The sequence below is a fragment of the Marmota monax genome, unplaced genomic scaffold, assembly GCF_021218885.2.
Source record: "Marmota monax isolate L192 unplaced genomic scaffold, Marmota_monax_Labrador192_F-V1.1 WCK01_AAM20220418_F8-fsc00084, whole genome shotgun sequence".
NCBI lineage: Eukaryota > Metazoa > Chordata > Mammalia > Rodentia > Sciuridae > Marmota > Marmota monax.
Genome location: NW_026694575.1, coordinates 2,654,086 through 2,669,320, shown reverse-complemented (window position 1 = coordinate 2,669,320; position 15,235 = coordinate 2,654,086). Strand labels below are relative to the sequence as shown.

Genomic DNA, 15,235 nt, shown 5'->3' with positions numbered 1-15,235 from the left:
GGCCTCCAAGAGGACATAGTTTAAATGGAATGTTTATTATTGAAAAAAAAAAAACACATGATTCTAATTTAAAGTCCTGGAAAAGCCCTCTGTACAGATGCAGTTGAATTTTACAGAGCAAAATCTTGGCCTAGCTGTTCTTAACTCTCATTTTCATTTCTAGCCAAGCCATCATTAGCTTCAAGATAGAGTTAAAGGACCTGAACTTGAGAATTTTATCTATTTAAAGCAACCCAACTCAAGCCAGCACAACGCTAATTTCCCAGGTACAGGTTAAGATGCAGAGGTTAAGATGCAGAGCTATGAGTGGTGATTAACATTGCAGCATCTATACTACAAAAACAAATAAGTAAATAAGTCATGTTTGTATGCACTGTGACAGGACTGTCAAGTTACCTAGAAGGTCATTTTTGTCACAGCAGCACATAGGAAGCCCAATTAACATTCATCTTGGGAAAAAAAAAAAAAAAAAACTACCAGCAAGGTCAGGGATTTTCTTACATGATTTGGAAGAATGAATAAATATTTTGCATTCTAGGAAAAATAGTTTGTTTCTGAGTTCTGTCTTCATTTGATGAATATGCTTGGCAAAGTCACACTCAGAGCTTTTTTTAAAAATATTTGTTTCAGTTGTAGGTGGACACAATAACCTTTATTTTATTATTAAGTGGTGCCAAGAATCAAACCCACTGCCTCACATGTGCTAGGTGAGCACTTTACCACTGAGCCACAACCCCAGACAACAAGGATAGTTTTTTAAGGGAGCTTTTAAATGAACACTGTGAAAGATATCACGATCTGCCAAACAAATAAACACAGAATCCCTTTATGACCATGTATCCTTAAAACCTAAGCCTGTGTTGAGGGCTTCTTCAAAGTATGGATTCTTGTGACTTCCTCTTCAAGAGAGGCATACCTAAAAGGTTATTGATTTGTTTCTGAAGGACACAGTGTTTATTACGGAGGAAGCCATTGCTGGGTACAAGTGTGAGAAATTAATGATGGCTTTGTAAGTGTCCATGCTGTGGTGTGGAACCAGTGGGGCAACTGTCAATCTATATGATAATACATTCCCAAACTTCATAAAATCAGCGATGTGAAAAAGCATTGATTTCTTTGTGAACTAAACAGAATTTGTCAGACAGAAAGAGCAAGAAGTTTACTGAAGTTAAAACCCAGCCTGCAGAATTGCTTATATCTCACTTTTTATCTGCTTAAAGAGTTTATGATGTGACATGTAAAATGTCTTATTTTATATTTGACCAAAAATGAGAATAGAACATGCATTAAGTATATAATTTACATACGTGAAATATGAAAAATTAGTAAAAAAGAGGAAAGAAGAGCCATTGTACCTATACATTTAAAAATAACTATCATCTACCCTGAACTCTGGCTTTTAAATACCTTTTTTGGGCTTTGCCAGATGCACTCATATATAGAATTGTACATTTATCTTTAGGCAAATCTGATTGTGTTGTAACTAGCATTACAGGAAAAAAATATTCAAGATGTTGAAGCTAAGGGCTTATTTAAATGTAGGAATTGGCATAGATTCCCTTAAAGTAAAATTTTTTCAAATATGATGTTTCAAATAATATGCTGTAAAAGAAACTCTTATTGTTCTACCAAATATATGATTAATTACACACTTATGCCCTAATCAATAGCAGTTCTAGGAAAATTCAAGGAAAGAGTTTTTTGGTTTCATTGGAAAGCTTCAATAACTGGTTGAATTTTTAAGTATTTATATTTATATAGCTATAGGTAGATATAACTTAAAAGAAGAGGATACAGACTCTATAAATATGTACAAAGAGCCCTATAGACATGGTTCCCTGTATATATGTGAAAATGCAACCGTGGGAGATTTGCTAAAAATGCCTTATTTAGATTGGGCTGTAAATTCTTGGATAACACGTGATTTTATTTATTGTGCAGTCAAATGGCCTCCCTTTAAATAGTAACTGACATTCACTGAAGTTGAAAAAAGACATCCGTAAATGAATTCAATGTATGCATTCATGGAAACTTATAAAAGTAATTTCCTATCAAATGAACACCTTAGACTGTACAATGTGCCAAGTGTCAGAATTTTGTTAAAATTCCAAAGGAGTCGAGTGCAGATTTTTCCTTGAAGAGTACACCTTGATTAGCTACATGAACAGAGTCATAAGATTCAGCCCCTTGTCCCACTGGAGAATAAATTATTTCAGAATTAAAAATAAATCTAAATGTGACGAAGTGGCATCTTTTTAAAATCTATGTGACTTACCCAGGAAATGATATATTTTCAACAGTTTTGAGATTAAATGGTATTTAGCTATGTTTTTGCATTCACAACAAGCTGTCTGCCTGTAAATTTCTTTTTCTTTTTTTTTTCAATGAAAGAAGACACTTAAAGCTGCTCTAGCAGAAGTTTATAATATTTTATATAAACATTCTTAACTGATCTATTTGTAAACATTTTAATGGTAATTCTTTTCACAAACACGCAGTCTATTCATAACAAACTGCACAGCATTTGATGTTTTCTTCATAAATCAGCTGTACCTAATGCAATTTATCTTTTTAAAAAATGTATTTGACTAAACACAATTCTGAGTTGCTAGGAAATCTATAAATAAGCACCTTATCTCTTTAATGACTTGCTTAGGCTTCCCTATATTTACTGCTTAATGATCAGAAGAATTTAATTTTCAAAGTTTCATTAAAACCCACCTACAAAGCTGATGGACAGGCAACAGCGATTTGTGATAGAAGACGTGGGAAGCCATTAACCTACATAGGTACCAAGGGGAAAAGTAAGTGCGGCAAAGAGTTTTCTGAAGACAAGCCTCTTCCTATTTGTCATTATTAAACTCCAGAGCATGAGTTCTAAGTTTGATCTTCAATACGGATATGAGGCATTGCTGCCTGGAAATGAAAGTCTCAGATAAGGTAGGATTCTGAAGAGATCTTCATGAAAAAAATAACCCAGGTTGCCATTTTCTGGGAAGGGGAAATCAATAGGAAGACCTAGAAACTGGTAGAGAGAGGACATTCTCCGGGTACAGGTCATAGTTTATCAAGCTGCCTCTTTTGCCATGTAATTTACTTGCTAATAAGACCCACTGACTATACCTGAATATCATGTTATCATCAAAATGTGATTTTCTAATTCTCTTCTCATTTCTTGTGTGCTTGAGGGCTGCTGGCTTATTTCCCCCAGCTCAGACTGGGTAATACAAGGTCGATTTAAATGAAAATGAATGGTTTTGTTATGCCTCTTTATTAGAAGACAAAAATACATCCCAAGCCCCACGTCCTGCAGTGCATGGAACATTCAAAGGTATTTACGAAGTGGACCTACCGTTCTCATCATCTGACTTATTTTCGTTGTCTGAATCAGTGAGAGTAAGGGCTGAGTTTTCACGACTGGACAGGCCGGAACTGCGCCTGGATTTTATCCCTCTCCCCCACAATCTGATGGCATGTTCGGGAGACATCCCTCCCTCGGTGTCAGAGTCGGCGTCAGACCCCGTGCTCAGGGAGTAGCCCTGGTGAAGGATCCCCATGTCGGAACAGTAGCCACTTCGGTGCGGGGAGGGCTCACAGATCCCCAGTTCTGCAAGGGTGAAGTTAGTTCCTAGAGGGACAGCGACAGAGACAGGGATTAAAATGTGTGTAATGTTCTATAAAGTTAAATGCATTGTTACACAAAAAAGCAAATATCTAATTTGCCACCGTATATGGAAACAGATCTTAGGCGTATTTCAGGATTTTGGGATAAATTTGAAAACAAGTAAAATAAAAATGTCAATCTTATGACAGACTACTCAGTTTTCATTTCAAAGATTTTTAGGCATTTTGACATTGTCATCTAAGAAGCACCACATAGATAAATAAGCATCGTACTTATCATAATGGCTGTTATTCTACCAAGCATTTTCTTGGGCATCTTTCACTCATTTTTATATCTTTAAGAAAACGGAGGGCTAGAGAATTTAATTGAAGGTCATCCATTTAGATGGTGGTAAAACCTAAATCCAATCCACATGCGGTATGTGTGTGTGTGTATGTGTGTGTGTGTGTGTGTGTGTGATAAAACTTTAACCTTCTAATCAATATAAGTGAGGGCTGAAAGAGCTGGAAGCCAGTCATAGCATTACAATGACTACAGGTTCATTGGTGGAAAGTCTATTAACTCTGTGAGCCTGTTTTGTTATCTGTTAAATCTGGGTATTAATCCGTTACATTTCTCAAAGCATCACTGTGCCTCTTGTGTGACAATATATGCCAAGCAGTTTTTATTTTTAATAAATCCATGTGACATGTTACTGAAATCAGCATCTAAAGGAGGAAGAATGGTCCTTTTATTTTCAAATGGCATCAAATAACTTATCTTGGCTAACAAAATTTAAGACCACCAGTAGGCTTTCCCTGTGAAAAATGAATGTGTGTATCTGAGGGATGAATCCACAGGTTGATGGGAAGCAAAAGAAACAGGCATGCATTGGAAACTTGGGCTGCTGAGTAGGCACTTGGCCAGATCCTTCATATACTTTATCTCATTTAAATCTCATAGTAGCCCAGAAACTGTTGTTACAATCTACAAATCTACAAAGAGAGGTTGAATGAGGTATACCAGGTCACACTTGGGCCGGGGGCAGATCCTGGATTCACCTCTATATTCCCTGACCCTGAGCTTTTTCTGTGGTGTCAAGCAGTCTCCATCAATAGCTAACCTAGCAACATATTTCTGCACATTCAATGCCCTGTTTTGTTGTGTGCTTTACTATTCAGCTTCATGAAAAGATATTTAAAGGTTTTGATGAAAATTGAATGGAATCATGAAGCCCCCTGTATTTGATGACATATAAAGTGAAAAAAAAAATCCACTTCCATGCTGTGAGTGGTGAAAATCTTATAAATAACACCAAATCTGGGTGTTGACCCTCTCCCTCTGTATATTTTTTTCAATTTAGGGCCATTTCTATCATTCACATCTCCAAACCTGAGACAGAAATCTATGATAATTAATAATATTAATGATACTCTATGAAAATCCACATACATAACATTTTTCAGCTTTTATTTTAAGAAGCACAATACGACTGTTTACATTTAGTGTGACTTTAATTTTAATAGGCATGCTTTTATTCTAGGATTTTACACTTCTGTCTTCATTGTATGCTGATCTCCCCTTTATTTAAATGTGCAAGTGGAAGGAAACCCACTTCCATTCATAACTGTCTCTACAGAGAGAGTCTTATTCACTGGAGAGCCAACCTAAGCAGACTCCTGTCTGCACAGGGTGATCTCCCTCTACCTGTGCCTTCCGCACAGTGCTCAGGGTTTCTGTTTATTCTCTGCGCATAGTTTATCAGGCTGGTTGAAATTCTCTGCCTGGTGCACTCTGTTCCTGTTTGCATTCTTGCTAATTGGGTATTGTTTCATAATTGTGCACTAAAATTCATATTTCAGTCTCATCAGCTATAAAAGAGAAGGTACCAAGTTCATATATAACTGATATTACGAGGCCTTTCTACTGCTGCTTTCCTCATTCTGAATTAGAAAAAAGTTGTGTTGATTAGTATTAACATTGTCTCATCTTCAGAGTTCATGAAGTGTATTTCTTTAGTTCTTTTCCATAGATGAAAACGATTTAAACAAAAACATGCTTTTTATTGTATTCTTTAGGTCATAATTTTTAGCTATATAATTCCACATAAAAAAGTGGGTACTTGTTAAGTACCTTACACTTTACTTACAATTTCTCCTAATCTCATTATCTAGCCCAAGTTGCAAAAACCTTCTGGGATAAAAGAAACAGTTATTTGAGGAAAGGTGCCTCTTTCAGAGCATACCACGTGTCCCTGACCTGAGTACCTCTGGTAATAGGCAATAGTGGGCCCCGGCCAAGGGAAACCGTAGAATGAACAGGTGTCCCTTTGGTTTTCCAAATTTATTCCATGATAAGAAATTCACCTGATTATTTTTCTGTTGAAACAAACTTGCACTCATCAGGTTAAAAAAATGTAGAAATTTTAAAAGTTAGCCAAGAAAAAGTACACCTTTAGATTCCAAGCCACAAATGAGCAGCATTGTAAAGAAAACTGCGGGTCCTGCATCAAATTCACAGGGAGAAAGCAAATGAGCAAGTTCAAATCCTCTTATAGAAAAGGGTATTTTTTTTTCTTCTCTTCTCTAAAACCAAAATCGTTTCCTCAAAAAATAATCTTAGAAACTCATTTTCATCCTCCATTTTTCATCTTCATTTTCAAACAATACCATCTCTCCCCAGTGCTGAATTCTGCATCCCCCCACCCCTGACAATCCCTAATTTGGTCATCTTTCTGTTCTCCACTGATAGAAAAATATAAGAACTCCATTCTAATTTCCCAGAACTGACTCTGGGCCAACCCTCACTCAGGTTTGCTGGCTTCCCACAATGGAGCTGGTGATCCATGCACAGAGCACAGGGGGAAAACTGGTCTATCATTTATTAAATCATTCAACAGATATTTATTGTTCCTAGTGCTGTGCTAGGCATTGGGGATATAACTGTGAGCATTATAAAAATACAGTCTATGACATTTACAGTCAAATGGAGAAAGAGACATTAATCAAAGAATCACATAAACAAAGTGCAATCTATAAGGTAATAAATATTATATAGGATAAGGACATAGAGCCATGAAAGGTCATCGAGGACCCAGCCTTTAATGCTTTCAACGCTGGTCCACCAACTATTCATCTAGTATGGGGTGAAAACTTGGGGACACTGCAAGTCTGCTCCATTGGGAAGCTCTTACGGCCCCTCAGTTCTGACCTGACCCAGGTTTTTCCAAATATTCTACTATTTGAATTGATTTTAGACAACTGTATTTCAGGTAGTTCATCTAACAGCACCAAACCCCATGTCACACACTTGAGCTCAGAATAGAAAAGACTGTGGGGGAAATTTTAATACTATGTCAACTTATTTTTTTCCACTTACTTTGCTCATTGATAGAAGACTGATTTTGCTCTAATTCATCTTGTGTAATTATGTCTTTATTAAACTCCAGGGCAGCTTTGAATGGAAGAGAGAGACCAGTCATTGTGTGATTCTCCAAGCTAATATTTCTAGTGGAAAGCAGTCAATACTTCATTCCTTCTTTACTGTCTTGTAGAAAGATACATAGGAGGCACAGTATTTCAGTATCAAGGAACATGTTCACCCTCTACCTGCCTACAACCTCCCTGACCCTGTTGATTAAAGTGGATGTAGACAACGTGCCAAATTCATTTACTTTCAGGTATATGTTTTATGGCTACTGCCAGTAAGTCGCCCATGTGGCCCCTATTATGATATAGAGGCCAAGTCAATAATTCTATACATGATGATCACACAAAACCTATGATAATTACATCATGCAATTTTAGTAAGATGTTGGGAGAAAATGCTAATGCCTGAAAACTGTGAGATGGTCAAGACGAACACCAGTCTTTAAAAGTTACTCTGTTGATAATTCTCTTTGACTTTAGGATGCCTTTCCTCAATTATAACCTCAACATAAAATCCAGGTCTTCTTCACAACATTTTTAGAGAGAAATTTAGCAAGAGATAACAAAAGTTGTCCTTTGACCCAGTAATTCTATTTAGGGACACAAGTCCAAGGAAGGATATGTGAGTGCCTTGTGATCTTGGCATTATTTTCTAAGTTTTTACCAGTTTCTTACACTTTGAAATAACCTTTAAGTAGGAGAAGCACATATGTAGCTAAGTCAGAATTATCACATCATGGTAATACCAGGGTATACAAATAGCGCTGAAAATGTCAGGATTTGAGCAGACTTTCTACTACAAGGGCAAGAAGATAAAGGAAACTGTAGTAATGGGTGGAATATAATATAAGACACTATTATCTGAATGTTACTCTCTAAGGCCCCGAAAGGTTGACAAGAAATTTTACAGGTGGACATAAAAGCTGTTGCAACACTCAGACAATCACTGAAGACCACTTTTAAAATTAACCCCTATCCACCCATGTTCACTTACTAGTGGCAGCAGTCACCATATCAATACCTATGTCACCAACTTCTTCCTGATAGCAGTGGAGAATGGTGCCAAATGTGAAATCAACTGCAAAGCTTATAAAATGCAGATATTCATAAAGTCAACAAAATGATGGTAGAAAAACACCAGGACCACAAGCAAGGTGACAGAATCAAGATCTAACAAAATTAAGGCAATTCAACAAGAGAAAATGGAAATGATGTTATTGGATAATGAAGAGGACTTCAAAAGACAATCTGATAAACTTGTTTCTGGAGGCAGATAACATATCCCACTTGTCTCTACTCCTCCCATTCAGTAAAGCTAAAACCCTTGGACATTACATATAAAAGCCACATGAGATCCTGAGAGGGGGAAAAAGAGGAAGGCAGACCTAGTAAGGTCTGGGGCCTCAGGAACTATATGGAGAGCTCTGTGGGTTTTCCTTTTGCCTCGTGAATCCTAGACTTCGTGGTGGAAAGACTGCAAACTGGAGACAACAATCGGAGCAGATAAAATACTCCCAAACTACAGGTTGCTGTAACACGGGTCCCACTCTTACGCCTCTTCAAATATGCCAGGATAGAATTAAAAATAATGAAGTGGGGGGTCAGAACATCCATCTTTACCCAGTAGTTATGAATCTCTCCCGATTGCTCCCAGTCGTGTTAGAGGCAGCCGTGAGGGGATCCTGTCCTCCTATCCCCACTCCTTTCTCTCCCTGTGGGTGTCAGAGGAGGCTGCAGGTTAAATTTCACCTCTCTGGTGGGAAGAGGCCTCGAGTGCAATGTCAGCAGGCTCCCCTCTCTCTCCCAGGTATCTGCGGTGGCCTGGCTGGGAGGTTTCACCCAACCCCACCCAGGCAACAGGGAGATAGCCTTCCCCAGTCTCTCACCCTACTGTCCTGGCAAGGCACACCTGATCCAGGACTTCCACCTCTATCTGTAGTCACATTGCGGCGTCCCATTGGCCCAGTGCCAGAGGAGGCCCCTGAAGCAGAAGACCTAAGATCCAGAGTTTCACAGCAGGGTACCTCCATGAATCAGCCTACAGTAAAAGTCTCAACTTAAATGAGGAACAATAATAATGTAAACAGAAGGTTCATAAGGAGCCCCTAGAAAAACTAATGAATCCATCCAATAACTTTTTTTTTCTTTTTCTTTCTTTTTAAAATTTTTTTGCTAAAACTGACCCTCTATAATTATGCTGCAAAATGCAAAACTTCATCAAAAAATGGAACATTGTATAATCACACAAGTTTATAAAAAAATGTATTATGCCCCACCCCAAGATTCTTAATCTTTACTTTTTAAAAACAATATTGCACAGTTGGAATAGTATTAGGTATCAACTAAAATATATTTTTGAATATCAGGTTTGGTTTTTGAAGATAAAGTTGCAATGAATTATTTTCACTATTTAATATAAATTATTGGTTGTTTTAAACATTAATTCCTTTCTTAGGGGAATTTTTTTCCAGGATCATTTATCCTAAAACAAAGAGAATCTCTTGTAAACAAACATGGGTCACTTTTCTTGAGTAAATGTTAGATTCTACATTTTAAAGCCAGGAATAAATGTAGACTATAAATTTGCTACACAGTGTTTAAGAAAAAGGTACAAATCTTACAATGTAGTCCTTTTAATCAAAGTAATTGAAGTAATTTGACCTGATGCCTTTGCTTTTGTCAAATGGAATATTTTCCAGAAAAACATGGCAATTATAGGTGATAAAATATAATTTTTATTTGTTTGATTAATCAAACGTATTGCCAAATTGTTACTCTATATTAAATATGAATACCTTATATTTAAATGTGGAGCAATTGTAGATATGTATGAGTGATACAAAATAATCAGTCTTAAACAATACCAACATTATCTAAAGCATTGTTTTCATACAAATTTAAACAACTATGTATTTGTATATGCAGTGATCACAATTTTGCAAGCTACTGAGGAAACTACTTATAAATTCTAATGTTTTATGCTTGTATATACTAAAATTCTTCACGTAAACTCTCTTAATGCTCTTCTAAAGTTCATCTGCTTTTACACATTCAAATATTTTCCCAAATGTTGACAAAACTGTTCAGCAAAAATCCCATAGCTTAAAACTACAGAGTGGTGTACACGCATTACTATTCATAAAAATTTAAGCCAAATATTTATGTTTTAAAACTATGCTTTAGGAATCACAATTTTCTTTTATATATTATAACTAAAATATTAATGCTTTTATGTTTCTAAATGTTTAGACTAATTGTTTTAATCTATATAAATGTCTGATGTGTGAAGACTTTTACAAGATCTGTTTAACTAGAAACATTCTGATGTAAGCAAACATACTCCAAATCACAGAATGACCAATATGGTTAGCAAAGCAGGACAGTTTCTAGTGTCACAGGTTTTCACATAAACTGTGTAACTCTCAAAGAGAAAATATGGTGGCATTCTGCTTTGAGATGGTGGCATTTTCCTATTCCAACCTGAGAAAAGCCCAAATTAGAAAATCCAAAAGCAGTTACAACAAGGTCTTTTCTGAACAACAGGCAGTTCACAAATAGAAATGAATTCAGGAACCACTACCTAGGGACTCTTTCTGCTGTCAGAAATTCTGAGACTGGAAAGATCAATCCCAGCATTAAAAATGATACCAATCAGTTTCTGTATACAAATGCAGCATTCAACTGACCATACAAGGCTCTGCCTCTGAAACTTACACTCAGAGGTAAGAAAAGGAAAGTTGTAAGTTAGGGGATCAGGCTAGCTGTCCAATGTTTCAGAATGACTGCTGTATTAACTGACATCTGCTAAGGTCTTTGCAACATAGCAGGCACAGTCCTAAATGTTTTCATGTCAAGTTGTCCAGATAATTAGAACAGTACTATAAAATAGTATGTATTTTAGTATATAACAATAGTGTAAACAAGGGTTATGTCAACCATAATAATTTTAAAATTAACTGCTTCCACTGAGTCTCCCTTTACACATTTTTACAAAATAGCACCTACCTTCATAGAATCACATAGACTGAGATCAAGCAAGTACAAATTCCTACAACATTGCATGCCACAGAGCAACACTGAGGGCTACTCTGATGATCAGCACTTACAGACAAAGGAAAGTGCTTTATTTCTTGATTATAAGATTACTGACCATTTCTGTTTTTCGCTTGAGTTAATTCAGAAAGTTTGGGAACAACGAATTTCAGTAGGAGTGTGATCATTTCATCTGTTTCCAAGGGGTTGGCACAAAGTTATCCATGCATTGTTGGGTTTTTAAAATTTCTTCTGGATTTATGGAATGATGTTTTTATTTTCATTCTTCATATTATTTATTGTGCCTTTTGTTTCTTTTTTACTAGACTGGAGTTTTTTTCTCTTTCTACAAAACAAAATTCTGCCTTTTTGATCCTATGTATTGTCTACATAAATTTTTTAGTTTCTCCATTTCTGACTTTATGTATATAAATTATCCCTTTCTTTGAGCTCATTCATTTACTCTTTTCTGCACCCTTAATATTTGATTCTTTGTCTTTGTGTTCAACCATGTTTCATTTTCTAGTATTTTGAGGGAGGTGGGGTGGGAAGGACCTGGGATCAAACCCAATAATGGTTAACCACCAAGCTACATGCCCAGCCCATTTTATTTATTTATTTACAAGGCTCTGCCTCTGAAACTTATATTATGTATTTATTTATTTTGAGACATGTCTTGCTAATTTCCTTAGGGTCTCATTAAGTTACTGAGGCCTGCTTTGAACCTGCAATCCTCCTGCCTTGGCCTCCTGGGTCCCTGGTGTCACAGATCTACACCACTGCACCTGACCATGCTTCTTTTTTAATGTGAGCATCTCAAGCTATGTATTTCTGCACACTGACATTAACATGACATTTGTTTGACCTAACAGAAACTGAACGATACGTATTGAAGTTTCCCAGTATGATGGGTATTTCTCCCTCCAGTTTTATCAACGTTTGCTTTATGCATCTCTACTCTATTTTATAGCTACACATAGATTTGGCATTATTTTATCTTTCCAATAGATTGGACCATCAAATCAATGAAAAATAATTCTCTCTGTAATAAGGACTTTCAAGTCAAGATGTGTTTTTCTAGTATTCTTGAGTTTTATAGGGAATTTGCATGTTTTGTTATTTCATCTAATTTATTTTAAATTTATCATACTGTACATTGAATATTGGTAAGATCTATACCAATATCCGTTCTTTCATTCCTGACTTGGGGAATTTGCATATTTTCTTTAATTCTTGATTATTCTTGTTGTGTATTTATCAATTTTATCATTTTTTTTCCAACAGACTAGCTTTGACATGTTCCTTTCTAATTTTCTCCTTTTCCACTCACTTTGAGTTTTGTTTGTTCATTCTCTTTGGGTTCCTGAGGTACCCATCTAGATCACTGATATGAAAATTACTTTCATTTTTAAAATAATTATACAAACCTAAAATTTTTTTCTTCCTTATCTGTATCACACAAATTTGGATATATAATCATTTATTTCCAAATATTTTCTAAATTCTCATGAAGTCATGTAGTTTTTGAACTTTGTGTTGGTTTTAAATTTGTGACTTTATATCTGGGACTTGTTTAGATTTTTGATGTACTGATTTCTAATTGAAGTACATAGTGGACAGAGAATAACAGTCTGGGATTTCCATCTATAATGGATGGAGTTTTATATATGAGCTATAGTATATACTGTGAAATGTTCCCTTGAAGACTCCTGTAATCCTGGAGTCCTTGTTTGGAGTATGCTGTAAATGTCCATTAGTCCATGGTGATTGACAGTGTTATTCAAATTCTCCATTCCCTCTTTGGTATTTTTGGTCTGGATGTTCTATTGGTAATAGATCTGCAATTTAGATTTGTTTTTTTTCTTCTCTTATACTATTGTCCTTAATTCTTCTTATTCCTCCCCACATCACCCCCACCCATTTTTCTATGTAAACCATTAGGAGGCACATAGAATTTTACATCTGCAGGATGAACAGAACCTCTTACCAACTTGAAATTCTTTTCAATACTTGAAAGCTTGAATTCTATTTTGCTTCACACAAAACAGTGAAGCCAGCATTCCTACATTTAACATAAAAGATGAACATGATAAATCCATTTCCAGTGGCTCACTTCCAACTTTCCTATGTTTTTATAATTCAAATATATATATTTTGGTAGCCAGCCTATAATTAGGACTTGCCATTTCTATAACCTGACAACCTCTGGCTTTTACTTAGTGTGACAGTCCCTTTGTCTTTATTTCATGTGAGTATTGATGTGGCTGTACTTAGATTTGTTATTTTGTTATTTTTCCTGTTTGTTCCTTCCCACCATTCTCTCATCCCCACTTTCTTATGGTTTAATATATTTTCTAAAATCCCATTTAGTTGTCTGTAGGCTTTCAACATATCTCCTCACACTTTTTTTTAAGGATGCTTTGAGTATTATACTCTATTTAGAGTTCTAATAATAATATTACTGAATGTACGCTGGACCTCCAACTTGTATGAATTCATGATGTCTTAATTTTACAAAGCTAAGCCATTGCATTTTTTAAATATTTACACTTCCATACTTTCTATCCTCTTTACCAATCAAATAGATCTCATGTTCTTTCCCTTTAATTTATTATATTTTAATGTCTTTGTGCTCTTTTTCTTATGACTATTTTTCATTTACTATACTGAACTGCTTTTTATTTTAATAAGTCGTATTTTATTTATAAGGTTCATGTAGTTTTATAAGTGTTCCTCTTCAGTTTTTCTATTACACATTGTTAGGTGATACCAGACATCTGAAAAATTCTATTGCTTTAAGAGTTTAAGGGTCAAAATCAATTGTTTATTATTATTTTTTCATTCTTAGTTATGAAGGTTTAATTTCTTATGTACTTGCTTATATTTAATTTTAGCTCACATTTTAAAAATAATTTTCAAAAGTTACAAGGGCCTAAATTGAGGACTCTTAATTGTTGAAGACTTGTATCTGCTTCTGTCTAGTGCCTGTCCCTCTCTTCACCTCCTGTCTCTTGCCAGGCTTTCTATCTTTGTTTCAGGTCTTTTTCTTGCTTCAAGTCCAAGGGCCAGCTTCCCTACTGCGGTTCTGAGAGCAGCCCCTCACTCTCAATGGAAGCCAACGACGGGCCTATGATTCAGTGCTCAGATTTTTTTTACTTTAACTCATTTTTTAGTTCTTATTCTATTTGCTTTTTTATTTGGTGCATGAGGAGAGAAACTACCAACATTAAATGAAACTCTGACAAAGGCAAATGACATTTGCATTCACGACACTCATCAAGGTCCCTGTTTCCATCATGCACTTGATGTTTTGAAAACATTTTGACTTTCTCATCACTGAAGGATTATTCTAGATCTCAAGAGTTAATTAACTCATCTACAGTCTGACATCTAGTGAGATGGATGGATCACAGTCTATGATCAGGTGAATGGATATGTAGCAGATAGCTGCTTCAGTCACTAATTAGACTCTGTATATCCACCACAAATATTTTGGGGAAAATGTTAATGATATATTTTTGTTGTGAAACATTGCTTTTAAATCAACTGTTTTATTACCAATGGCTGTTAGATTTAGATACTTGTCTAAAACCATGTGAAGCATCAAACCACCCAGCTTATGGAAGATGGCAAGACCATTTTTTCCTAGGGCCCCTTAGCATCCATTAAATAGGCAGAGGATAATTGAAACTGAGTCAAGAGTTTTCCTTTTCTTCCTTCCCCACCTTGCTTCCTGTGTTTCAAACACATGTCGTAGGTTACAAATACATGTAAAGCCTTAATTACATTTAGCATCTGGCAGCTGTTGACTTACAGAGAGTTGTTGAGTCACACTAAGCCGAACTCAAAAAAGGGAAATCAGGAATAGAAAGCAGAAGCTTGCTAAATAGGGGGAAAAGAAATTTTATGTCATCATAGCTAAATACCACACCATCAGCACTGTCGTATCCAAGGTGTGAGTGACGCTGTAACTAAAGGGTTTCTACAATGCCAGTAAGTAATTCCAACTAAAGAACACCACTCCCAACATGGGCAGAGTCACAAATCAAGCCCCCTCCTGGCTGTTACTCTCCCTTCCCGCTGATGGTTTACGTGGAACAGAGTAGCTCAGGAGGGGAACCCTGTATCTAGAAGCATCAACCCATGGCTTCTATAAAGAAGGGCTTTATAC

At 35.9% G+C, this 15,235-nt stretch overlaps 1 protein-coding gene across 10 annotated transcripts in view; it reads right to left on the bottom strand.

The window, feature by feature from the left end:
* Tenm2 (teneurin transmembrane protein 2) overlaps positions 1-15,235 on the bottom strand; it is a 1,244,871-nt gene that overhangs the window by 806,081 nt on the left and 423,555 nt on the right. For 7 of the 10 annotated variants that reach the window (XM_058571810.1, XM_058571809.1, XM_058571811.1 and 4 more), the window contains exons 4-5: positions 6,983-7,057; positions 3,353-3,628 (exon numbers count right to left, since the gene is read on the bottom strand). In XM_058571810.1, the coding sequence (XP_058427793.1) occupies positions 3,353-3,628; positions 6,983-7,057 (351 nt within the window). The remainder of the gene's footprint in view (positions 1-3,352; positions 3,629-6,982; positions 7,058-15,235) is intronic. The other 3 variants (XM_058571814.1, XM_058571815.1, XM_058571817.1) reach the window with 1 other exon arrangement.